The sequence below is a fragment of the Capsicum annuum genome, chromosome 1 (assembly GCF_002878395.1).
Source record: "Capsicum annuum cultivar UCD-10X-F1 chromosome 1, UCD10Xv1.1, whole genome shotgun sequence".
Lineage (NCBI taxonomy): Eukaryota > Viridiplantae > Streptophyta > Magnoliopsida > Solanales > Solanaceae > Capsicum > Capsicum annuum.
In genome coordinates this window covers 48,075,943-48,103,348 of record NC_061111.1, presented here as the reverse complement: position 1 = coordinate 48,103,348, position 27,406 = coordinate 48,075,943, and the positions used below count along the sequence as shown (strand labels likewise).

The 27,406-nt window shown below is 34.7% G+C and overlaps 2 protein-coding genes across 3 annotated transcripts; both read right to left on the bottom strand.

The window, feature by feature from the left end:
* Nucleotides 1–2,770: 2,770 nt before the first annotated feature.
* On the bottom strand, nucleotides 2,771–12,601 carry LOC107842299. 2 transcript variants are annotated; one of them, XM_016686091.2, is made up of 3 exons: nucleotides 12,446–12,601; nucleotides 12,123–12,214; nucleotides 2,771–3,131 (listed from the first exon to the last, which is right to left on the bottom strand). In XM_016686091.2, the coding sequence occupies exons 1-3, from the start codon at nucleotides 12,496–12,498 to the stop codon at nucleotides 2,887–2,889; spliced, it is 390 nt and encodes a 129-aa protein (XP_016541577.1). In that variant the 5' UTR covers nucleotides 12,499–12,601; the 3' UTR covers nucleotides 2,771–2,886. The 2 variants fall into 2 exon arrangements, with proteins under 2 accessions (XP_016541577.1, XP_047271131.1); XM_047415175.1 differs by having other exon boundaries at nucleotides 2,771–3,110.
* A 165-nt stretch (nucleotides 12,602–12,766) lies between these two features.
* On the bottom strand, nucleotides 12,767–26,173 carry LOC124897651. Its single transcript, XM_047410789.1, has 3 exons — nucleotides 25,979–26,173; nucleotides 23,369–23,564; nucleotides 12,767–12,874 (listed from the first exon to the last, which is right to left on the bottom strand). Exons 1-3 carry the CDS (start codon nucleotides 26,053–26,055, stop codon nucleotides 12,767–12,769), a joined length of 381 nt encoding a protein of 126 aa, XP_047266745.1. The 5' UTR covers nucleotides 26,056–26,173.
* Between the last annotated feature and the right edge of the window lie 1,233 nt (nucleotides 26,174–27,406).

Genomic DNA, 27,406 nt, shown 5'->3' with positions numbered 1-27,406 from the left:
CGGCGCTATCACTCTATGTCACTGAAAATTGACAATTGAGAACTGAGAACTTGGCGTGATGTAGTACAATCGCGGAGCTTCACTGTATGCGAATTTACCCCTTGGCGCGATGCACCATGATCATGGAGTCACATTGGAAAGTGATAATTAGGAAAATGGTTGGTGGCGCGACGTGGTCGGATCACGATAGATCACTAGAAAATGACAATTTCCATTTGGACTGCCTCTATGACGTGTTGATTGCCAAATTGGCACACTGTTTTACAAAAATACCTATAACTCTTCGCCCGGGTATCGGATTTGGGTGAATTTTATATCGTTGGAAAGTTGGATGAATTTTCTACGCATTGAAAATCTCTAAACTGAAAAATACTGAGTATTTTAAAAATTTATATAGGATTACTCATATTCTGAGAGTTAAATTAAGCTTGGGAAATACGGGGTATTACAATATCTCCCCTTTGGGAGCATTCATCGTTAAATGAGACTGATTAAGCTGAGAAAATCACTGATAGACTGAGTTTACACATTGAACATGCATATCTGATGCATGAAATACATGATTGAAGCTACTATTAAGCTGAGTTTTCATATTGAACATGCATATCTGATGCATGAGTAAATGGTTGAACTGATCCATGAATGCATGACTGTTATGAAGATGATATGCAACGTTAAAGAATACCTAGTTTATAACTGTAACTGAACATAGAACTGAGCAAATCTATGAAAGAGTATTACCTTAAGTTGATTCTAAGTTTGTGGAGAAGAGGTGAGGATACTTGGTCCGCATATCTGCTTCTGCTTCCCAAGTAGCTCCCTCAACGAACTGATTCTGCCAAAGAACTTTGACCAAGGGAACTTCCTTGTTCCTCAGTCTGCGAATCTGATGATCGAGGATTTGGACTGGAACCTCTTCAAAAGAGAGATTATTCTGAATATCTACGCCCTCTAAGGGAACTATGACTGTTGGTTCACCAATGTATTTCTTTAGCAAGGAGCGTGGAACACTGGGTGCATGACTCATCAATTCAACTATTTTCTACACTGGAATATGAGTTTTAGAAATTAAAATCATGAGTTAATTGGATCAATAATGGAGATGCAAATACAAAGTTTTTCCATATCTCCATCCTTAATAGAAGACGTAGAAATTGCACTCTGAGCTAGATGGTACACCCCACAAGTCTACAATCCTACGGGCTATATTAAATCTACCATTAACTCGTCGGTCAAGCCCCCTATCTGAGTTTGCCACAAGGATAGGAGTGTTTGGTTTAGTATTCAACTGCGTGAAGCAAGTATACGATGATAATCCATATTTCAAGACAAAGTCACTCCCGCATCAACAAAACACGATTTTTGGTAATGAGTTATCCAAACTTGTGTCTTCTTCGGATAACCATTTAGCTCTCTTAGACCATTTTTAGCCTATTAAAGTCCTACACCATACATATGAAAGTTCATCTCTTATTCTGTTAAGGGTATTTCATAATAAGGTATCATCATACCTAGACTTACAAATCATATCATATTCATATCATATTATATCGTATCCATAGCCATTCTTATCGAAAACGTATTATTAACCTCCAAGATGATTCAAATGTCATAAAAGAATTTTCTTTCAAAAGGGACGTACAAGTTTAGGCAAAATAATTTTCTTTCAAGACATAACTATTAGGTGGTCATTTCTTTAATAATTCATACAAGTTTCATGAGAAACAAAGGTAATTTGACGTACATAAGATGCTCTCTGAAAATTCATATAAGGAATCAACCCATAATTTGATAAAAGAGCATTCGAAACATCAATCTTTCTATATTCATTTGGAAACCATAACAATGATCAATTACATAATCTTTATCATAAAAATGGGTTCATAGTTTAAACACTTCAAAAACCATAACACTTATACATAGATAAATTTCAATTTTATCAAAACCCCAACACAAATACATAGTTTCATCATAATAACGAAGGTTTCGTAATTCATGCTTTTCAATCAATTTCAAAGCCTTAATTCATACATATATGATATCGGGTGTACTAAAACATCATGCTAACACATATACGTCACCAACCAAGCACATAACGTGCACGACAACAATCATACATCGTGTTTACAGATAATTATCAAATTCAAAATAATATAAACACAAAAAACAATTTCAACATAATTTGATGTCACAAAAATTTTTGTAAGAATAATTGAAGCGATCTTGTATGAAAGAAAATGGATTATATTTTTCTTTTTGGGGGGAAAATAAGATGATTAAACTAAGAACTCAAAACAAAAATGTATATTTTCAAAAAATAATAATTAATGCATTATATCTTTGATTGATCTTTTAAAGGGACATTGGTGTCAATGGGTAAAGAAAACTCTCCTTATAGATCCGTTTTGACCACTTTCTTGACAAGGATTCAATACAAGAAAAAATATTTTCTTTTCGTTCTCATAATATTTTTAAGCATTCACTTTGTTCTTTTTTCAATTTAATCTATAACAAGAAATTATCACTTGATAACTATAACACTTGCTAAAAAAATTGGTTTCAAGATTTCATATAATTTATTTAACTTTTATTGTATATATAAACTCACGTTTAAAATAATAATTGACAACTTAACATGACATAGTTAAATGCATCATTCTAAAATTTATTTCTTTATATCTTAAAAAAAATTGCATATCTAAACAAGAAATTAAATAAGATCAAGTCAACAAATTAAATAGAAGAATACAAGTATAAAATAAAATAAGAATAAAGGATACAAAATAGCTTCCCATTTAACCAAAATCCAAATATAGCACATAACTGGTTCTCAAGTAATAAGAAATTAAATTAGTAACATAACATGAGACCATTCTTGAAATTACTTCAAAATAAGTAAATATGATCCATATTGAACTTTGAGCTGAAAATATTAAAATCATAATGATTGAAATTAAGCTGCTTTAGCCAAGAATCAACAGCACCTTGAAGATTATCAAACTTTCTATGGGCTTCAGCCTTGTTTATCCATATATCACTTTGCATCTTGTAAGATGCTAGCCCGAAAGGTAAAAGAGAAATTCTATCATCTTTCCTCGGGATATCTTCTCCTGCTTCATTGTTTAAGTTTTCTGTAATGATATTTAAAAAGCAGAAATAATATGCATAAGAAGATTGACAATCATATATATGTCACGAAATCAGCACGTAATGTGCACAATTAAATATCCATATATCTCATTTATTGGCTACTATCAAATTTAAAATGTATTTTTAATAATGTAAGCCTCATTTTATAGTAATCATGAAATGAAAACTTAGAGGCCCTATTCTTATTTTATATTTTTGGCAAAGGATGATTTTTTTATTATTTATTTAGGAAAATCTTAACGTCTATTATGAGAGCATGCTTAGTTTCAACATTGGATACATGAAGTCAAACAATATCTTTTAGAAAATGTAATAGTATTAGAAAATCATAATACAATATATATTAACCAAAGTAAAAAAAAAAAAAAAAAAAAACTAAAGGTTACTCAAGCACGTACTAACCAAAATACATACTAATATGCGCAACTAATAGTTATATATCATTTATTGTCAAATTCAAAATAATTTAAATATATAATTATAGAAAAGAAACTCGATTGTAATTCAAAATAATGGATATTTTGTAAAAAAAAAATGAACTTTTTTATACTTTCATGATATTATTAAAAGAATTTTGTAAGACCCATATTTTGACTAATTTATTTTGGACTCTCCTCGGTATTTAATGATAATTTTTGGCTTGAATTATAATAAAGGATGTTAAGGGATAATTTGAAAAAGTTTCAGAATTTTTGGAAGGGGTTCGGGGTCATTTCGGGACCCCAAACCAGCAAGGGTCTACGATAGTGGTGTGTCACGCCGCCTAAGCTCCGTGATAGGGGCGTGGCATGCTGGCTAGTCACCGCGATAGTGGCGTGCCATGCTGCTGGGCAAAATTTGCCCAACTTCTTTTTTTTATATTGAGACAAGGGCTTTTTGTTCCTTTGCCCTATTAAATGACATAAAATACCCTTTTATTTTCCATAACCATCAGTTATTAACTCTGAGCATTGCACTTCTTTTCTCAAAATTCTCCAAATTAAGAAACTCAAGGTTTTCTCAAGAATTCACTACTCCGGACTTTAAACTTCACATTCTCTCAAAATCCTCTCAAATTTTAGGCATGTTGTACACTCCCTATTATAATTATGATATTATTGCATTAATTAATTTGGTATTTGGGTATTTTTAAATGATTGAATCATCTAGGGTTGAAGACTTTTATTTGTTACCACTTGCATTGTTTTTCACTTGATTTTAATGGGTTATTCATGGTTTAAATAATGGATTTTGAATTGAATTTGTGCATTGTTATAATGGAGAAATTTGGTATTTTGGGTTTGACAAAGTTGATGAATTTTGACATGGTAATGACTTCAACCTCAACCCACATTGAAAATTTGATTTTGAATCGGGATTCTACATAATTTAATTTATATATTGAACTATTGCATTCATTAAATGGTAAAAGTATAAAAAAGTTTGGGAATGCCCTTAGGGCTATGGTTTTGGACTATAAATATAAATTTGGAGTCAAATTGAATAACTAGTTATGATTTGGCATAATTGGATTAGCTTGCGAGTGTATTGGTATGATGATACTAATTCAATAAATACCCTAAATAAAGACTCCTTAATTTGGTATTGGTGTTATGTGCAAAACTGTTTTAATTTGGCCTTAAAGAAAATTGTATAGTTCACCAAGAAGGTCTGGTCCCGGGAGGGGCAAACTGAAAATCATGTTTGCCGACGTTGAGGGGTCTTGTCCTGAAATATGGATGACCGTTGTGTTTGCTTTACACAATTTATTTTGGAAGGCTAATTGACTATTGGTGGCTTTGTTCTATTTCTCTAGTACATGCGGCTAACATGGAATGGGGCTCTTCCGGCAGGGAGAAACAAACTCATATAGTCCGTGGGTGCCTTTATGTCTATATGAGCTACATAGTTCGGGACAAAAATTTTAATGAGCGTGTTTCATGACCCTTGCCCCTACCTCGAAATCCTATATATACGTATAATTATTATGCATGTGGTTTATGACTAGTTTTTGATAAATGCAAATATTTTATCCCTTTTCTTGGGTTGCAAGCCAATACTTGTTGTAATGACCGTCCCCAGATGCTACACCATTTCATGATGTAGGTTCTGAGGGCTCTTCTTGATTCCCCATCCAGTATTAGGTGATTTGGTACTCCTGTGGATCGATTTTGAAGTGATGAGCCCTCCATCTTTTGGAAGTCTCAATCATTATCATAGATTTTATTTATCATTTTAGCATTTATGCATTTTATCTAACATATTCGGGGACATGTGATACGGGTACAACTTCGAGGATGCACGTATGTGAGAATGCATTGGATCCGTCTAATAAAGCATCCAAGTGAAGTATGGAGAAGGCCTTAGATCACACCAAAACCGACCCTAAACTTGCAACCTCAAGGGAACCCTTGGCCACATTTCATTAAAGGGATCTTTTGGTCATTTTACCTATTATTTGTAATACACTATAAATAGAATGATGTAGGGTTTTATTTATTAGTTTTGAAGAATATTAAAAGTTGTAACATTGAAACACTCTCTCTTGTGAGAAAGGCCTCTTGGCCGAAATAATGTAACTAGAGTTTTCGACTTGAGTGTGTAATCACTCCTGTTGGATTCAAGCTTGGAAACGCTGGATGCTTGGGAGATTGAGGTCCCTCTTGTAACAACATAAGAGATAGGTGAATTGTTATGTGTAGTGTTAAGGTTTAAACAGTGGAATAGGCTCTTGGTTTCATAAGATTACATCTTCATGTAGTCTATCTATCTATCCTTTGTTTTGTTGTAATCATTGTTTCTTATTCTTGTTAATGTAACCCGTGAGGTGTGTTATTGTTACCACATTGTTGTTGTTCTTCTTGTATTCATATTGTTGTTGTTAAATCTAGCTTAGGTGGCTATTTAGTTGTTGAAACACACCCCTATCTCGTGCATTATTGTTCTTGTTTGTGAATCTGAGTGTGGTCATCAAAAAGAGTCCTCGGTTCTTTGAACTTGTAGACTAATTTTGGTGTTTGTTTCATGCTTCCTAGTCTTTAGTGTATCATTTGGTATCAGAGCTTATGGTTGATTTTGTTCCAACAAAATCAATCTTAGGCTTGCTAGAAATTTCAAAAAAAAAAAAAGAAAGTGTTCTTGAGTTGTCTTAGCCGAAAGTTGTGTCCTTGTTATTGTTGTGGCCGAGACTTGTTTTCTTGTCAAGATCTAGAAGTCATTTTATTTATATTGTTGTTTCTAGTGTTAGTTTTCTTCATCACTAACACTCTTGAGTCTAAATTTAGATTTGAGCTTGAATTGTTGATCTTGTTGTTATGAACATAACTTTGGCCTATTGTTGTTGGCATTGTTGTAGTGGCTTCAACTTTGACCGTGTATTGGTGAAATTGTTGATTATATTAGACGTTGGTTGTTATTATTGATGTTCTAAGTGAGGCCTTGTGATATTGTTGTTGATAATTGGTGGCCTAAGGTCATTGTGTTGGAGTGTAGTAGTCTTGGCCGTGTATTAAAGGCATTGTTGTTGTAGATTTGGAAATGGCCGTGGAATTGTTATTGTTCTTGGTGTGGTTGTTGTTGTTCTTGAAGTTCTTCACCTCATTCATATATTTTTGAAACATAAAGTGAATGATAGATCCTAAAAAGGTGAAGGAAGAAAAGTTTACTTGTTAGTCTTGAAAGGTTTCCAACCAACCAAAAACTTTACATCACTTCTCAATCACTTTTCCATGTTTAAAGGACCATGTTTTGAGGAAAAGGTACAAGTCAAGTCAAGACTTTTTGTGTTTGAATTTGAAAGGAGTTTCAAGACTTGTCTTTCCCTCCACTAACCAAATCTCACTAATCCAAATTGAAAATTGACCAAGACTTCCAAATTGGAAAAAAACAACTTGTTTAAAAATTACAACCAATACGTGGCTACCACGTCATCATTTACTGTTCACACGATAATTTTAAGCTCAAATTTTAATCTCTTAGTTTTATTTTGTTGTGTCCTTAGTTTCGTTTGTTGATTCCAAACTAACTTGCAAGCTAGTAGCCATTTACTAGATTGTGAGTTGGTTTTTAAACCTTTCTCCGTGTTTATGTCCTTGTGTGTTTTCTTTCTTATTCTTTGGAGTCATTGTAAACATTTGGTTCACCTCTCAACACCTCATGGAGTACAAACAAGCATACAACACTGGTGAGATTAAGTATGAAGAATCCGAGAACAAAGAAATGAAGAGAGAGTGTGAGGACCTTTATTTTACAACTAACTCCTTTGTTGTTTTATAGAGAAACTTCTTGATAAATTCAATTGAGCCGGATGAGACTAAAGGCAAATCTCAAGATGGAGAGAAATTCGAGGTGCAAAATGAAGATGTTGGCCTAGACTTGAAGATATTGTGTTCTCGGTTTCTTCTTATTTTGTGGACTGTTTTGTACCATTTTATTTGATTTATGCTGTGAATTTGAGGTCAAATTCCTCTCAAAATGGAGAGGATGATACGGGTATGATCATGAAGATGGACATTTTTAGTGTGTTGAATGCAACCTCGGGAGTGTACGAGTTGAAGTGTTAAAAGGAGCTCCAAAGCTGACCCTAAGCACACTCCATAGGCGCTTATTTGTCTACTTTGTTATTAAAGGGCCTTTTTTTCATTTTATCCTTTATTTGTAATGTACTATAAATAGAACAATATAGGTTTTTAGTTTATTAGTTGTTGAATATTGATGAAAGAACACATCTCTTGAGAGAGGGTCTCTAGGCCAAAACTAGGACATGAATAAGTATGGATTCACTTGTGATTTTGTATTGCTTGGAAACGCTGGTGCTTGAGTGGTGGATTCTCTTTTTTTGTCTTCATAAGAGTGTTGTGTTGCTATTGTAAGTCTTAAGGGTCCTTATATTTGATACATCTTCGGTTTCTTAATCTTGTAATAGTGTATGTCTCACTATCTATTTTTACATTTCATGTACTAGTTCATCTTATCTAGTGAAACCATTAGTTATTCTTATTCTTGTATCTTGTGTCGTTTGTTGTTGTTCTTCTTTTGTTGTGCTGTATTCTTGTTAATCTCATTGTTAGTTTGGTTGTTCGCTGCAAATAAAGTGTTGAACACCTTGTATTCTTGTCATTCTTGTGTCTTGTCCTTGGCTGAAACTTGTCCAAGTTGAGCTCTCAGGTTCTTCATGTTGTGTGGACGATTTTGAGCCACTTTCTTGTGTTCCTTGGTTTTAGTGTATCATTTGGTATCATATCCATATTTGATTTTGTTCTAACAAGATCAATCTTAGGCTTCAGAGTTGGAGAATAAAAAAAATATTAAAAAACTGAAAAATCCAGAAAAAGTACAATCTGCCCGTATTGTGTTCTTGACCGAGAATTGAGTTCTTGTTGTGTCTTGGCAAAGATTTTTTTATTTGTCTTGAGTGTTTCTAGTATTAGTTTTGTTCTTCACTAACACTTTGAGTCCATATCTAAGTTTGAGCTTTGATGTTGTTGTGGTGAACAAAGACTTGACCGATTGTAGTTGAACAATTGTTGTAGCGGACTGTTTTGGCCTTGTGGTCTTCATTTTGTTGTTGTTCTAAGCTTGGACACGTGATATTGTTGTTCATTAGTGGCCTAAGAACAATTTTGTTGAAGTTGTTGTTGTCTTGGCCAAGTGTTGAAGATATTGTATTGTGAAAACTGAAAGTTGGCCGTGTGAAAATTATTGGTGTTCTTGGAGATTGTTGTTGGTTATTCTTGTTGATGATGTTGTTCTTGAATTTCTTCACAACCTTCATAGCTTGTTAAAATAAAGTGAACATTAGATCTATAAAGTTGAAGCTTTGTTAGCCTTGAAAGACTTACCAGTTACCATCACTCATCAACTAGTCAATCATATCTCAACCACTTTCCAACAACTTTCCATAATTCAAGGACCCATGTTTTAAGGAGAAGTACAACTGAAGTCAAAGTCTTAAAACTTGCAATTGAAAAGGGCTCCAAGACTTGTTTGAATTTCCCTCCTTAAGCAAATTCCACCAAAGTCCAAATAGAAAAATTGACCAAGACTTGAAATTGGACAACAAATTGTGTGGGACCGCGACCAATTACGTGGCTGCCATGTCATCACATTTTTACTGTTCACGCAACATACTTAAGCTCAAATTTTAGAATTCTTAGTTTCATTTTACTGTTTCGTAGTTTCGTTTGTTGGTTTGAACATTAATTGACAAGCTAGTAAACTCCTACTAGATTGTAAACTAGTTTTGTGTCCGTTTGTTCATGTTAACGTTCTTTGTGTACTTTTCTCATTTGTGAATTCGTTGTTAGTTCTTAACTTAAGTCCTAAAAGATTTTGTTTGAGTTTCAAACAAAAATCTATTCCGAACAAGAGTAGACTCGACCCTCAATCACTCACGAAGTACAAGCCAGCTTTCAACACTTGTAAAACCAAGTGTGAGCTAAAAAATGAGAGTGAAAGTTTGGTGAGGCCTTTTTGATCTAACAAGTTTGTTTGTTTTCTTTTGTTTGTTGTGACTTTTTCGTTTAGGTACCATGGCTGCCCATAATCTCGATGCTATGTTTGATCATATCAATGATAATATTAAAGACATGAAATGGCACATTGAAAGGCTACGTCAATTGCTACCTAAAATTCTCTCACCAAATCCAATTCCTCGTGTCCAAACACCTTGTGATGAAAGCGTCCCAAGGTAAAAAGTGGTCTTCCAAGACCCTCACCAAGGTGACAACCGTAGCTCATGTGAGCTACGAGGTAAAAATGTTATCCCCTACACTCCTCTAAGCTTAGAATATTGTGATGTGGCTAGTAGTGGCCAATTGGATGTAGTTACAGATTTACCTAGAGTGGATGTGTTTGAGTCGTCCTTTTGTGATACTCTTGGTGATGTTAGGTCGCGTGAGGACCAAACTCTTGTTGTAAGTATGCAAGCACTAGTTGATCCTTTAGATAAAGAAATTGATTCTTCTCGCAAGAATAATTTGTGTCCATCTAGTGCTAGCCCTTATAACTCGAGTAAGGCTCTATTACCAATTGATGAGAGTATTCACACACTAGTTGACCCTTGTGCAGACCAAGGTAAGTCTACGTTGGTATATGAGTTTCCAATAACTAGTGAGGATGTGAATGAAGATCAACTTACTAATGAATGTATTCCATTACTTGAGCATATGTGTGGTGTGCTTAAAAAATATCAAGTTAGTGATGGTGTTTATAGAGTTTATCTTGATGGTGCACGTGACTCTTTGAACATCTTGTGTGGTTAAATCCTTGCTAGTAGTTTTGTTCATAGAGATCATGTGTATGGAAATGTTGTAAATGATGGCATATGTCTTTTTGAGGTAGGACTTCTTGGTCGTGTCTCTCTATTCTTGAATGTTAGTATTCTATTAAAGGCAAATTTTGTGCATGGTTATAGGAGTGACATTCTAGGGAAAGGAAGGGTTAACCTCGGCTTAGACCCTTGGTTACCTCTCCCATTTGACCCTGGCACCCTCTCAGAATATGGGAATTTCTACATTTACCACTTGATGCTTGGTCAAGAAGACAAGCAATATTTGATTGTGGGTGCTAATGAAGGAAGTCAAGGTTCTTCCTTATCTCTTTTTATTGATGATGACCTCTTTCTTTATGCCATTTATACTAATGTTTTCATGTTCAACACAAAGGACCCATGGGTATACTCCAAGTTTGTCCCACCTCGGCATAGCATGTGATGTGTGTATTTTGCTAATCCTAACCCTCATGTCATGAGGATATTTTGTTTGTTTGTCCTTCTTTGATTTTGCAAGGAGCGGATTCGAGGTTGAATCCTTTTTTAAGAAGGGGAGGATGATATGGGTACGACCACGAGGATGCACATATGTGAAAATGCATTAGACCCGTCAAATAAAGCATCCAAGTGAAGGGTGGAGAAGTCCTTGGATCACACCAAAATCGACCCTAAACTTGCAACCCCAAGGGAACCCTTGGTCACATTTCATTAAAGAGACCTTTTGGTTATTTTACCTATTATTTGTAATAAACTATAAATAGAATGATGTAGGATTTTATTCATTAGTTTTGAAAAATATTGAAAGTTTTAACATTGAAACACTCTCTCTTGTGAGAAAGGCCTCTTGGCCGAAACAATGTAACTAGGGTTTTTGACTTGAATGTGGAATCTTCAAGCTTGGAAACGTTGGATGCTTGGGAGATTGAGGTCCCTCTTGTACCAACGTAAGAGATAGGTGAATTGTTGTGTGTTGTGTTAAGGGTCCAAGAGTGGAATAAGCTCTTGATTCTTAAGATTATATCTTCATGTAGTATATCTATCTATCCTTTATTTTGTTGTAATCATTGTTTCTTGTTCTTGTTAATGTAACTCGTGAGGTATATTATTGTTACCATATTGCTTTTGTTCTTCTTGCCTTCATATTGTTGTTGTTAAATCTAGTTTGGGTGGCTAATTAGGTGTTGAAACACACCCCTATCTCGTGTATTGTTGTTCTTGTTTGTGAATTCGAGTGTGGCAATCAAAAGGAACCTCGGTTCTTTGAACTTATGGACTTATTTTGGTATTTGTTTCGTACTTCTTAGTCTTTAGTGTATCAGCATATCCCGACTTAGTTGGTATTATTTGGATTAAAGGCTTTGTGGACAGTATTGGGATGTTATTGATGTCTTGTTTTAATTCTGTACTTTTTTTTGGGATTTATTTATCTTCTAGTGACTTGGTTATCTTCTGCTATTTATTTTTACTCTGCTCTTGAGGTAAGACTAAGAGGTTGTCTCCAGCGTTGGTTGGCCTGGAACGCCCGTCACGGCTAGGCTCTAGCATGGGTCATGACAAATTTTTATAGAAATATTTTACCAATTTCACTATTGTCATGAACGAGTTTTTAAAACTATATAGCAAAATAAAAGACATACTTTGATATATTGATGATAATGCATGATAGTTGAGGAAATGTGTCAACACTTTTTTAAAAACTAAATAGCAAAATAAAAAGACATACCTTGATATATTGATGATATTGTATGATAGGTGAGGAAATGTGTTGACACATTTTTTTTAATTTCCTTCATCGGCGTGTAGTAAATTGGACGCCTAACAATTATATTGGAACAACTTGAGTTAAATTTTGTTAAAATATTACAGAAATTGATGAAAATTTGAGAGAGATTTTTTTATTATTAATGAATTATTGATTCTTGATAAATTTATATGTATATGATTAATTTTTTGCTTGAAAATAAATAGTTAAAACTTTATTTTTAACTGATCAATTTATTATCACAATTCACTTTAAAATAGTTCTAAAAAATTAGAAAAATGTACCAAGCAACAGCCATCCAACTTGCTGGAGCCAAGTCAATACTCTTCAGTGTCATAATTCCAGGATGATTCTTGCTTAAATCAATAACCTAGCACGTCAATATAAGTTAAGAAAATATTATTTTCTAAAATGATAAAATAAAAACAAAACACAAACTAATAAATATGACTTTATTTGTGACAAATTAATGAGAGTATATTTCACTTAATCTTTGGATATCATCAAAGCTTGTATGAATAACAGATGGTATGGGTTGAGATGACACAGAGAATCCAAACTTTTTGCTCTACGAAATGAATATCACAATTCACTTTAAAATAGTTCTAAAAAATTAGAAAAATGTACCAAGCAACAGCCATCCAACTTGCTGGAGCCAAGTCAATACTCTTCAGTGTCATAATTCCAGGATGATTCTTGCTTAAATCAATAACCTAGCACGTCAATATAAGTTAAGAAAATATTATTTTCTAAAATGATAAAATAAAAACAAAACACAAACTAATAAATATGACTTTATTTGTGACAAATTAATGAGAGTATATTTCACTTAATCTTTGGATATCATCAAAGCTTGTATGAATAACAGATGGTATGGGTTGAGATGACACAGAGAATCCAAACTTTTTGCTCTACGAAATGAATGAAAAAAATACGACAGAGATATCACCATCAATCCCTATCAACCCTATGGAAATAGACTGAAATCATGATAAAGTAGTACATACTAGTTTTTTTGGACAAGCTTGTATCAAATCCCTACTTCCCAACTCTCCAACACACTACCAACTCACCATTATGGAACGATGACCTGATCAATGAAGTGAACCCTCTAAGGGCGGCTGAAATTTCATCCCTATATGACAAAAGTAGGTTATATACGCCTTGAAAATTTGTTGTTATTATCAAGATAGTGGGACAGAAAGTAGGCCATCAAATCCTTCAATGCAAACTGACATCTCAATGGAAAACTACAGTAGATATATCGTTGAAAGATCTTGGAGGTGACCATTTTCTAATCAAATTCATCAAGGAACAAAACATGAACCACATACTCCATGATGGCCCTTGGTTTGTATTTAATCACTGGATCTCTGTATAAACATGGGAGCCAAAATTTATGGCATCGTAATCATGTATAGCACATTCTGCCATTTGGATTCATTTACCAAAACTTCCTACTGAATTTTATAACTTAGAAATCTTGTACAAGATTGGGAGCAAGATAGGTACCCTTTTTAAAAATTGATAATTGCACCTATTCAACAACTCGTGGTAGGTATGCTAGATTATGTATACAAGTACCATTGGAGAAACCCCTGATGCACCATGTATACATTGGCACAGACAAGCAATACATCCATATGAGGGAAAAAATCTCTTGTGCACTACGTGTGGACGTTTGGGACGCACTTCAGCTCTCTGTGCCGATATCCCAACTTCTTCTCATAAAACTCTCAGTAAATCTCACTCAAATTTGGAGGTGTACACCTCAAATGACAAAGGGTGGAATTTGGTCAAGTTCAGCAAAAAATGCAACCAAAAATCATCGGCGAAGCCAGAGAAGTTTCCAGGAGTGAGAGAGGATCACACTCACAAAAAGGTAAGGAAATTCAGTCTGTAAATATTTCTGCCAATAAGAGCTTTAGCACTGCCAGTAAAACCGTTGCAGGTAAGTACTCTGACAACCCTACTTTTTTTTACCAATTGGACCTGGCCACGCCTAAATACTTTAATCAAATGACCTTAGCTAGTTTATCCATTAATGACTCTACCGTTAACATTAATCCTTAAGTTTATTATTCAAAAGTCACTCCTCTTAATCAATCAAGTGTTGACACTTCCTACAGTAAATCTTTGCTACACCTCAGTCCTGGAGCCCCTTTCCTTGACAACGTGGCTGCCATACAGGTCTCAAATCCTAAAATTCTTCTACACTTTTCTGCTAATTCTCTCACTAGTCTTACTAATAATTACCACCATGTGATTCATTGCTCTTAGCTGGAAACCCGATTGTGGAAGCAAGTCCACCTATAATATTCCACCACCACCAAGTTCATCAATTATTGAACCTACTCCACTATATAATGCTTTGCAGCTCACAACTATTAATATCTAAGCATTCACTTGCAACTAAAACCCATACCTCTATTTCATCCTCTAACTTGTCTGAACTTACCAATAGCGAAAGAAAGCTTGAACCACCTCAAAGAATGTCTTGTGTACTCCTCCGTGAACCCAATTCTCGTGCCTCTACTATAATCTTAGTTGGAAGTAACCCTGACGTGATATTCTTTGACCTTTACAATAGATACCCACAGCAAAGAAAGCTTTGTAAGGATTTAGAACCCGAGAGACCTTGACCAAAAAATAATGAAAGGCATGACGTTGGGCTTAAAAGTGTATGACCAATATCATTCATCTGCTAATCCGCCACCTCTTTCGAACCCCTTTCAAGCATCTCCATACAATGTAAAACCTCAATTTCTAAATAATCTTTTGATGTCAGGGCTTTTTTTATCCATAACCACCATCAAATAGGGGATGGGGTGCCATGGATACATAAGCATGTAGTGATAACCTTTATGCAGTCGATACAGGAACTGATGCATGCTCCCCCTTACTTTAGTCCCTTATAAAGCCTCTTAGTGCTCTAAGAAAACCCCAGTACATCGAGCTAGATGATCTGGTGGACGACATACAAGAGAAGACATCATCATCCTTTTTAGGCCAGCTACGAGTTTTTCTCTTCAAAAAGCATCTTGCAAGAAAAATAAACGTAAATTATCCCCAAAATAAGTTGAAATGCTCAAAAAATATGAGGGCCACCCTGAATACGGATGTGGGAAAGTATGCCTTCATAATGAGCCCCACCCTCAGGGGCTTCGAGCTTGTATGCAAATACAAAGCTCCCTACCATTTTCTCCATCCAATGAATTCTTCTATTTCGAACTGCAGGGGCTACAAGTACTAAAAGTTTAGCTTAGATTTTATGGATCTCATATATAATGATATACCAGCTCTAATCGTCTTCTTGGTAACCCATAGGGATAACCACCAACCAATGCCAAGTGAGTTTAACTCCTAAAATATTGCAGTTATCCTATCCAAAGGTCGGACAGAAGATATGGAAATCCTTTGGCATGATGACATCATTAATATCACTGATATTGCTCTTAGCCACCAGGAAGTACACTGCATGGTTCAGATAATTCCTTCATCCTTTAAATGGTTATTTTCGATAATTTATACTCATAATAACGTAGCTAGTAGGATTGTCTTACGGGAAAACCTGAAAAGAATTTTGGGCTCCTTTAATAGACCTTGGATTTTAGGTGGTGACCTCAATGAAATTATTAAGATAAAGGAAAATTTAAGGGCCAAGGGTTTTTGTAAGACCTCGTGAAATTCTTAGCTTAACTCAGTCCTTTAAGCTTGTTAAAGAGTTCCAGACTTAGAAAATTTTAGCGAAGTATCAAGACTTAGAATTATTTTAGCCTTCCGATTTGGAGGATTTTATTTCTGACCTTCCCAGGCTTAGTTAGTTGATTTTTAAATTTATTCATGATCAAGGTCACTTGTAGGTCGTCTCAGGCGAGTTTTGGATTTTTTGGACTAGCGTAAGGGCGATTTTGGATGCCTAAAACAGCGAAGGGTCGTGATAGCCCCACATCATGAGTGCCAGACAACCCAAGTAAGGTTCGCTCCACGATAGCTACTTGACCCGAGTGGGGTTCGCGCCACGATGGCTACTTGACCCAAGCAGCGGTCGCGACGCGGGGGCAGCCCTGTTCCGCATTATTTTAATATGGGTTATAGGGGGAAATGGGCTATTTTTCCCACCTGATTCAGCCTTAACACAAAATTAATCAACCTATAGGGCAAAATCTCATTCTTTACTCATAAACTCACTCAAGAGCAAGCCTAGCCTCATCAAGTTCAAGAATTCAAGTCTCAAGAACTCACTTCAATCTTCTCAAAAGTAGTAATCAAGGTATATGAAGTGTTCATCTAAGGGTCCCTTCCACCCTTGGAGTCCAAGAAACTATTTTAAAACTTCAATTTTATGGATTTTATGAATTCCATGTTGGGTTTGATTATATTCATGTTTGTAATGATTAATTAGGATTCTAATCCATGTTTTATGATACGTTTCATGTGAGGTTAATTGATATATATGTAATATCATGTGAATCCATTTAAAACCCTTGAAATTGTCAATGGGGATTTGAATTATGATGTCTACTTGTTGTTTAGTGTTATGTGCATATGTATGCTCACTAAGTGCTTGATGAATTACTCATGTGAACTAATAAGGGAAAGAGATCATGTCATGCTAGCTTATGTGCAAGTTGTATCATGCAAGTGTTTGATAAAATGTTTCCATGAATGAGTTGTGAACAAGTGCACATGATTATGCTTTTCAAGCTTATGCTATGATTTACTTTTCATGCTATCGAGTCCTAGGGGTATTCAAATCCCAAAAACCTAGCTATTTACTTATAGCTTCAGTCAGTTATAGAACTCAGGAGAATCTCAGTAGTATTCATAAGTCAGTCACAATATTCAGTTCATAACTCAGTAGCATTCAGTCAGATAAAAGAATTCAGTAGTATTCCATCAGTCAGCGGAACTCAGTGAACTCAGTTTAATTTAGTTAAACAATACAATAAGTAACAATTCAGTCAAGCCTAGTATGAACTAGAAAATTAGTTCAATGTCCATTCAGTTGGGAGTAGGATTCAACACTGAGTGAACCTAAGGATGGGGGCTCACCTGCCAGTAGAGGGTGTGGTCCTTAGAAGCAATCCTTACGTTCCAGAACTATGTAGCCAGTGCAGGTTGAGATATCTCACTGCAAGACTAGGGTTGATATATCTCATTTGAGTTTTCCTACCGGCGAGGGGTTGATGACAGAGCTTCCTATCAGAGAGGGTTAACTCACAGCTTGTCTTTACCCGTGGCACGGTACTAACACCCTTCCAACTGGGGTTATAGGTTGGACCCCTGTTAGTTCAGAAATGGGCATATCGATTAGATAATTACTTCCCACAGTCTCAGTTTCAGATTCAGTCTCAGTATAGAACTTAGTTTAGTTCTACAGACTTAGGACTGTCAGATACAGTCACTCAATCATCAGTATTTCAGTATTAGTAGACTCAGATATTAGTTAATCAATATTCAGACTCAGTATCCATTATTATCATGATCTCAATTATAGTTTACGTATTCATGTATGTACTCTCATTCAGTCATATTCATGTCATTTAGTCAGTATTGTTCATGCATATGAACCCATATATTTTAGCCTACCCCACTTAGCATACCAATACATTCAAAGTACCGATGCATACTTTTATCTTGCGCTATGATGTCTTATATCATAGGTTCAGAAGTGCGGGCTCCCGAGCACCCTTAGCAGTTTAGAATTTCAGTAGTTAGAGTTAGCGGTGAGTCCTCATAGTTCAAGGAAATAATTTTTTTCTTTTAGTATTTCAGTTACCAGTTCACTTTCAGTAGTTGGAGTTAGTTGGGGGATTGTCCCATTAACTCCACAGTTCAGACAGTTTAAAGGCTTTTCAAACTAGAGTATTTTTAGACAGATATTTTTGTTTTGGTATTGCTATACTGTATTTGGTTTTATTTTAGTATTAAACCTTATGGCATGTTTTTCACCTAATTTCCACATATTACAGTATTATTATTCAATCATTATAGCAGGTAGCTTGTGGTCCTTCAGGATTATAAGCATCGTGTAGCGTCCGGGATACAAACTCGGGGCCTTACAAACTTGGTATCAGAGCCTAAGATTCAACAGAGTCCTGGAAAGTTGGAAAGCCATATCTAGTAGATTCTTGTGCTTGGGTGTGTAGCGCGCTACACTTATAGACAAGAGGCTACGAGATATTTTAGGAAAAGTTTTCCTTCTTTCAGTATTCATGTCGTGTGAGTAAGCATTTGCTCCAGTAAAACTCTCAGTATAATTTATTTTTTTCTTTTGCTTACAAAGCATGCCTCCTAAAAGGACTAATAAAAAAGAACTAGAAATCAGTCAGCACCTCAACCCGTTCAGGTAGATCCCCTGGACGAGCACGTCTTTCATGCAGAATTCAGGGCTACATTCACTACTCTGGCCAATTCAGTTGCAACTCAGAATAAACGGCCAGCTGCTATTCCAGCCAACCTAGTGGCCAATACTACTGCAGCCAGGATTTAAGATTTCACCCGAATGAATGCTCCCTTATTCTCAGGTTCTAGGTCTGAAGAGGATCCACAAGAATTCATCAATCAGGTTTAGAAAGTCACAGATATCATAGGAGTGACTTTCGATAAGAGTGCTGAGTTAGCCGCCTATCAGCTATAAGATGTAGCCCATACGTGGTTTAAGAAGTGAAAGGTAGACAGGGGTGCAGATGCAGAGCCCATAGAATAAAAAGTGTTTGCTAGGGCCTTCTTAGATAGATTTTTCCTCTTAGAGATAAAAGAAGACAAGGTGTTAGAGTTCATCAACTCCGATAAGGCAGTATAAGTATGAAAGAGTATTCCCTCAAGTTTACTCAATTATCTAGGTATGCTCCCCATATAGTAGCAGACAATAGATCTAAAATAAGCAAGTTTGTGTCTGGGGTATCAGGTAGAGTGGTTAAGGAGTACAGGACTGCGATGTTGATTAGGGATATAGACATATCTAGGCTTATGGTCCATGCTTAATAGATTGAGGAATAGAAACTTAAGAAGATAGACAGAGGAAATAAGAGAGCTAGAACTGGTAGCTTTAGTTTTACCCAGCCAAGGTCAGAGGGTGGTAATCGTTCTCGATTTAGTCAGAATTTTTCAGTCCCAGTTCCACCTTCATCTAGTACACCAGTACCAAGGTTCAAGAATTACAGTTATAATGGGGCGCCAGGCTCCAAAACCCAGAGTAGTGCAAGTGGGGTTCGTACTAATCCATTTTTCTAAGAATTTGGTATGAATCATAAGGGTATGTTTAGAGCTGGCAGTGATGTGTGTTTTGAATGTGACGAGTCAGGTCACGGAGTCTAAGAATGTCCTAAGGCTAGTCTATAAAGTCAGCACAGTCGTCCTTCAGCTCAGTCCGGTCCCCCGAATCAGCAAGGTGCCACTTTCAGTATCGCCAGTGGGCAGCGCCCAAATAGGATTTATGTACTTCAGTCTAGGAAAGATCGATAAAGTTCCCCTAATGCAGTCACTGGTATGTTATAGACCTCTCATTTGCATGTTTATGTCTTATCAGATCCAGGAGCTTCTTTATCTTTTGTAACTCTTTCCATAGCAGTTAACTTTAAAGTCAGACCAAATATTAACAAAACCTTTCTCAGCCTCCGCCCTAGTGGGTCAGTCTATCATAGCCCAGAGGGTATACAAGAACTGTTTGGTTATGATATCTCAGAAAGTCAGGCTTCCAAATTTCAGTAGTAATATTAGTATGTGTAGAAAAATAATAAGCGGGAATGATGCCCAACCCATCTTTACCTCAGTTCAAAGTTTTATACTTCAGTCATCATGATACCTACACATGTTTTACGTCTCCGCTCCATGAACACAGCTTATATTCACGCACTTTCCATAGAATCGTGTGTGTTTCCAGTTCTTAGTATAAGGATTTCTAGTTCACTCAGTAGTACGAATCATGTTCCATGAACACAGAATCTCCAAATTTAGGTCATGCAACTCATGACTTCTGCACTCATGCCTTACAGTATGTTCAGTCCCAGTTACCGTCTGAATCATCATCTAAGTTATAGTCTTAGTTATAGTGTCAGTCTCAGTCCAATAATCAAATCTGAAACATAATTTAGTTCCAGGTTTGCTCGACCATAGGGTACAGTTATCAGTTACTCAGTTATTAGTATTTCAGTACCTCAGCTTACATAATATTTCAGAACCATGTTATATGCTTGGTCTTGCATTCTCAAATAATACAGCTTTCATGAATTCATGCTCACTTATCTCATATTACCCTGCCAGTCCTTACCTCGTATACATGATACTCTATAGTTTCAGTATAGTTATTCAAACTAAGTGCAGTTCAGTCTTGCAGACCCAGTATTAAGATATCAGTTATTCAGTTAATCAGATAAGTTAGTATGCTTATGCATTCGTGCACAGTTCCCATGCAAATATATTTCAGTAGTCCCAAGTGAAGTGTCGTACTAAGATGGGGAGTATAGTTGAGAGAGTATTCAAGGGATATGTCTAAGCTTGAAAATTGGTATTTGTAGTGCATAAGTCTTAGTCACTCTATCTTAGATGATGATTCGTAGGCCTCGCCTCATATTACAAAGTTCTAGCCACGTTGTGATGTCTTATTCAAACAATGCCAAGCTTTTCTTGCTCCCTAAAGTTGCTAGAAACTCAATAAAAAGAGTGTCAGAGAAAAGCTCCAGTTGAGAATAAGTTTTCAGTATAAGTTACTCCGTAAAGCCAGTAATTCAGTTTAGCAGTCAGATGGACAAATTCGTGTGGTGTGGTTTTCCATCTTTCCATCTAGTCGCACTATCCGAAGTCTCATGAATGTAACTATTCTAAGATGGACCAACCAGGTAGTTGCGTGTTCAGCTTAGTTCATGTATCATGTCTCAGTTCCAGTCCCCAAATATTCAGTCACGATTCAGTTAGCAGGTGCCTTGTGCATCACCTCAGTTTTGCTCAGTATCTCAGCCAAGTCAGTATTCTTCGGGGGACATAATGTCCTAAGGGGGAGATGCACTATAACCCCGAGCTTTCATGTCCTAAACCTCCCAGTTCTCTTTATATAATGAATCTAGTTTGGAGTAGTGGGTACTCATAAGTTGAACCCCTAAGGTTTTCCATTTTTTTGTCTTTGGTCTGTCTGGGTTGCACGAAATAAGTTCATTTTTGATAGAATTGATTTAATGCCTTCTTTGAATTACATTTCTCACCTTGTAAGTGAGTTATGGTTTTTGGCTGGACCTACTATTGGTGCATTTTTTTATTGAAATAAAAATATTAAAGTACATGACAATTAATAGGCATAAAGTGAAGAAAGTAGTGTCATTATTCTTGTAACTCACGATATTGTCTTTTTGTGTTAGTGGGTATGAATTGTGGTAAAAGATAACCATTAGTTCATGTAACCCATAGTCATTACGTTCATGTAACTTATGTAACATCAAGACTATTCATCTACCCATATTACTACCCCTTATTCATCCTACTCATTACATGGAAGAATTCTACTTCTATAAATAGTGATGTTTCTTCCTTTGTGTTCATATATTAGTAATAAGAAAAAGATAATAAGTGAAAGAGAGAGTTGAGACAAAGAAAATATTCCAAGTCTTCAACTATATTTACTATACAAACGAGAGTGATTACATAAGTGAAAGAGAGCGTTGAGACAAAGAAAATATTCTAAGTCTTCAACTATATTCACTATTTAAAAGAGAGTGATTAAATTAGTGAAAGATAGAGTTGAGACAAAGAAAATATTCTAAGTCTTTAACTATATTCACTATAAAAAGAGAGTTTTATATGTAGAAGGAAGGTGTTCTTATGGTGGAGCTTTGGACTCTTCAACTAATCTAGGGCTGCTTGAGTTATACATCGTTGATGGGTTGTTGTATCCTGGAGGGAACAGGTCAAGAGATATACTGTTGGATCTGTATAGATTATGTTGCAGTGGGCTTGAATCTCCTTAAAGAGAGAGAGATATCCACGCCTCGACCAAAAAGAAGATGATCTTATTTTCTTCATTTTTTGTTAATTTCATTTCAACTGTAATAATTATTATAATTTGTGGTATATTACACTAATACCCACAAAGAATGAAAGATTCATTATACCAGTGTACATTAAGTGGAAACCTCCAGAAGTAACTAATATCGTGTTAAACACCGACTGTGCAAGTCATGCCCACTCAACTGACCACTATGCCCGGGGGTAGGGGGGAGTCTTTAGGAATAATTTAGGAGATTGGCTCTTGGGGTTTGAGGGATCATGTATCTCTTCGGGCCCTTTGGAAGGCGAAGCTCATGCCCTCGTGTTAGGTTTCCAGTTGGCGTATCAACATAATCTCTTTCCTCTTAAAATTAGCACAAACTCACAACAGCTAGTCCATTTGCTAATTACTAAAACAGGATCTAACTCAAGTATTATATCTGATTTTAGGTGCCTCCTCCACGCTCTGGGCGATCCTAAGATGCACCATGTTTAGAGAGAGTAGAATAAGTTAGCGGATGAAATAGCTAGTAATGCTAGAAGTTTAACAACTACTATCTCTACTATTGTACTGTCTTGTGAATCTTCATCATCACTTTGTGATATGTATTATATTAGTCCTAGTACTAATGCTCAGGTTGTACAGCATAGTGCACTTACTAGGACCTCTACGACTGTAGTGGAGATGCCACAAGTTTTGCCTCAATAAACTTCATATTATATATAAATAAATCCAATTTACCAATAAAAAAATGCATGGTATGTACTCATTAGTTATTTGTAAACATCAAATTCGAAATAAATTTGTCGCACCCGATATTTATATCAATCTGCAGTGAAGTTGCCTCTAGTTGCTTCTTGTACTTTCGTAGAAAGAAATGATATAACAGTGGAACTTCAACGTATGTATTCTAAAATTGGAAATGAAATCTCTCATTCACCAAACCCTTCTCCTCCCCTCATATCTAGTTTTGTCCCCTTGTACGAATCAGGGAGGAAGAAATTAAGAGAAAGAATAAACAAGTGGATTCAACATTCGTGCTCTAGTTCAAATTGACTAAATATAAATAATAGTACAGAATAGAGGTAGAATAGAAAATGGGGTGGTTAGAGTATCACAAGAGGGACCGTAATGAATTCGGATATTTAAAGTTACGAAGATATAGTGAATCCAACGTCATATATATTTTACAATTATAATAAAATTATAAATCAGCTATGCATACCTTATCCACTAAGGGATATCTCCATTTGACAGCAGCGACCTCAGAATATTGATAATAGAGATAGCCAAGATGATTTTTTGGATAGTATTCCATTGACTCAATATTTAAATTTGATGAGTTATTGTTGAAAGTCCTTGATAGCTTGTCACTATCATTTCCATCAACCTTATGTGCTCTTGATAAGTTTTTGCATGAACTGAAAACAATGACATGACACTATTAGTGCAAAGACTTGATAGCATTAAAGTTGATAATAGTTAAAGGATAGTCCCGCACACTTAAGCTCTTGTTATGCATGAGGTCTAGGAAGGGATCGAATCACAAGGGTTCATTGTATGCAGGCTCATTCAGCATTTTTGCCGGAGGCTGTTTCCATGCCTAGAAGTCATGAGCTCCTAGTCACATGGCAGCGACTATAACAACTACTCTAAGGTTCTCCTCCAAAGTTGATAATATTTAATCTTTTCAAATAATAACGTGTATCTTCTTTTACCAAGTAAAGAATGAGACAACAACGTTAACATAGCAGAAAAAATAACTTCTATTTAATTTAGTGGATAAGATGGTTACGCCCCACATTAATGAAGAATGAGATGACTATACATGGTATCAAAAAGGTAATGAAACAAATAAAAAGGTAAGGAGTCACTGAAGGGTTTGGTCCATGGTGCAAGTATTCTTGCGGAAAGGGGTTCTACGGAAACAGGTTTCTTGAACTGTTCGGAATGAAATCTAATTTTCTTCAAGTCTACCAATAAATTATTATCTTGGAGAAGTTATCAAAAGTGTCAAATTACTCCTTTGTATCAGAAAAAAAAATGGAGGAAGTTGATCATTAAATGGATTCCCTCACGATTTCATTGTTGTGGTTATTGAGATTTTATGAGAAAATTATTGTGTCGGTCACAGTGTATCGGTTCCAAACAATAAAAGTACGTGATATCCATGAAACAACAAAGGAAAATTGTGGTCAAAGGGAATCAAAAGCAGTGATACATAAATGAAGAAAGTTGCAACAAAAATCGCCTCTATTTCTTAACCCTACTTATTATTATTTATAATGTTTTACCCTTTGTAATTTTGTGAATTTATTTTCACAAATATTAGGTTAAATAATATACTTGAGATGGTACGGTTTTGATATGCATGATAATTTAGAAATTATATTTCCTTATGTGCTATTATGAATCGTTATTCTTGCATAAAGATCATGTAAAGTTTATTTCAAGTTATGAGATAATATAAAAAAAACCATTAAAATGGTCATAATAATACTTGAAAGATATTTTTATAATTTTGAGATCATGAGAATAAATAACATTTATTATTTGATCTCATTTAAAGGTTAAAAACCTTTGTGCGTTTGATGTTTCCAAACAAGCGTAATAATTTGTGTAGTTTACCTAATTATGAATCGAATTTCCATATGTGTGATGGTTATGTCTCTTGAAACAATTAAATTGTGGGGTTTTGTCTCTTGAAACAATTGAATTGTGGGGTTTCTTGCTTATCATTAGAATTTAATATTTGACTTAGCAAGTTAGCATTACTTAACATATATTTGAAAAATATAAAGTATAAATAAATAAATACCAACCTTTTTAAAGTAATTACACTCTCTTCCATTTTTTTAATTACTTTACTCTCTCTCCCTATTAATATACATAACATAGCCGACATATATATAGCATTCTGTGTATATGTGGGATTTTTGTAATATGTTTAGAGAGTTAGGATTTTTTTGTAATATTGAAAACATAAGTTGTGTATTTGTGTAATTTTTAGAAAATATAAACCTGAGATGAAGTAGAGAGGATGTTACGAATAGACCCCCGGCACGAGATAAATGACAGTATAACAAGAAAAAACAAAAAAACAAACAACAAAAATGAGTAACACACAACTAGATAATAAAGAAACAAGACAGCCATGGAGTATACTATGAACTGTCTATCCGAAAATCACAAACATCACCAAAACATCGCGAACAAGAAACTACAAAACACATGGATAACACTATGATTACAGGCAGAGGCGGATTTAGTGGTATAAGTGGGGGTTCCCGGAAACCCAGTAACTTTCGTGCAGATCCCGTATTTATATTAAGAAATTTTGGAAATATATAAGAATAATAAGTTTTATGGATTCTAACCCCATCAACCACTATATTAAATTTTATTTTTTTCGTAGGAACCCACAAACTTTAAATTCTAGATACGCCTCTGATTACAGATATAAAATCTCAAGAAAAATTTAAAGTAACTGACAAAATCTAGGTTAAAATTGACATAATCGTATTTACTATTATAAAAACCCAACATAAAATTATTATAACAAACAAAAATATACGTAATAAAATTCTACAAATAAGATCTGAGGATGGTAGAGTGTACATAGACCATAACACTACTTCGTAAAGGGAGATTGTTTTTAAAAAATTCTCGATTCAAATATAGCAAATCTAAGTACGAAAATTATTATATCAAAGTCTCAAATATATATATATATATATATATGTGTGTGTGTGTGTGTGTGTGTGTGTGTGTGTGTGTGTACACACACTTAATGAGTGTATAACATATAGAATCTTGGTATAATTTAAATATATACCTTAGTGTTGTTGGACATTTAATGGTGTATATCTGGATAGCAGACAATGTAGGAGCATAGTATTGAATCACAGGCATATGATCTTCTTTTAAATTAATTGGAGCACCAACACCATATGAACTCCATTTATCATAACAATACCACAAATCTTCAAGGGTGAAATATTCATTTGTATCCTTCAAAATTGTAAATTTATTAGAGTTAAATAGAAAAGAGGGGGAGAGAGAGAAAAAAAGAGCACAAGGAAAAGTAGTATATTCACAAATTAGGGGGGAAATGTAGTGAATAGCAAACAAATTTTGAAATGGCCATTCAAATTTTGGAAAAAAGGATTGATTGATATAGATGCATTAAAGAAATGTAGTTCTTAATTAATATTTGAGGTGTGAGATTTAATAAATCAGTTGAAAAAGTCAAATAAATAAAAGTCACTTCTAAAGATAATCGATTAAAAAAATAAAATTAAACATATCTTCCTAGATCGAGATATTTATTGATAGACAGAGATAGCAGATAAGAAAAAGCTAGTGAAAGGAGAACTGGCGTATCTTACAAGGCAGAGACATTTCAATCTCAGTTGCTCAGAAAATCTCCCTCCCTCCTTCCCCCTCTCTCTCTCTCTCTCTCTCTCTCTCTCTCTCTCTCTCTCTCTCTCTCTCTCTCTCTCTATATATATATATATATATATATATATATCATGATTCGTCAAAAAATATGAAAATCTATATACATAAAAAAATTATGATATTTCTGAATGTATCACATATGATAAATTAGACACAAATAAATCAAAACACGACATTTCTAATTGAGAATCCATCGAAACAAACTCGTATGAATGAAAATGGATTCAATTTTTTTTTCTTTTTTTAAGGAATGAGATTATTCGAATAAAAACTCAAAAATAAAAAATTAATGAGTTACTTTTGGTAGAAGTCTTGGATGGATGGTTGGTGTAACGGATTGAAGAAAGCTGTCTAGATTCGATATTTTTTTTGTGTTCATTTTTGGACAAAAGAAAATAATTTGACTTTTTTGTTTCTTAATTTCTTTTTACTACTATTCTCTTCTTCTTTGTTTTTCGATTCCAACTCATCTTATATTGGAAGTAACTAGTACAAATCAGTGTAGTTTACTGAAAGATTTAATATCAAGATTGCATACAATTAATTGTAGATTAAATCGCATTTAAACTTTTAGGTAACATGATTTAATTAAAATATGTCATTTAAAAATTAAAATTATACATTCTGATAAAATTTTAAATCAAAACTCAAGAAAAGTTTAGTTGCTAGAAAAATCATAAAATAGAGTCAAAATTGTGAAATTAAAGTTAGGAAGAAGAAGAAAAAAAAAAAAGAAAATACAATTTTTTTAAAAATATAAATATATATTCTAGCAAAAACATATCGTAGATAGATAGTACAC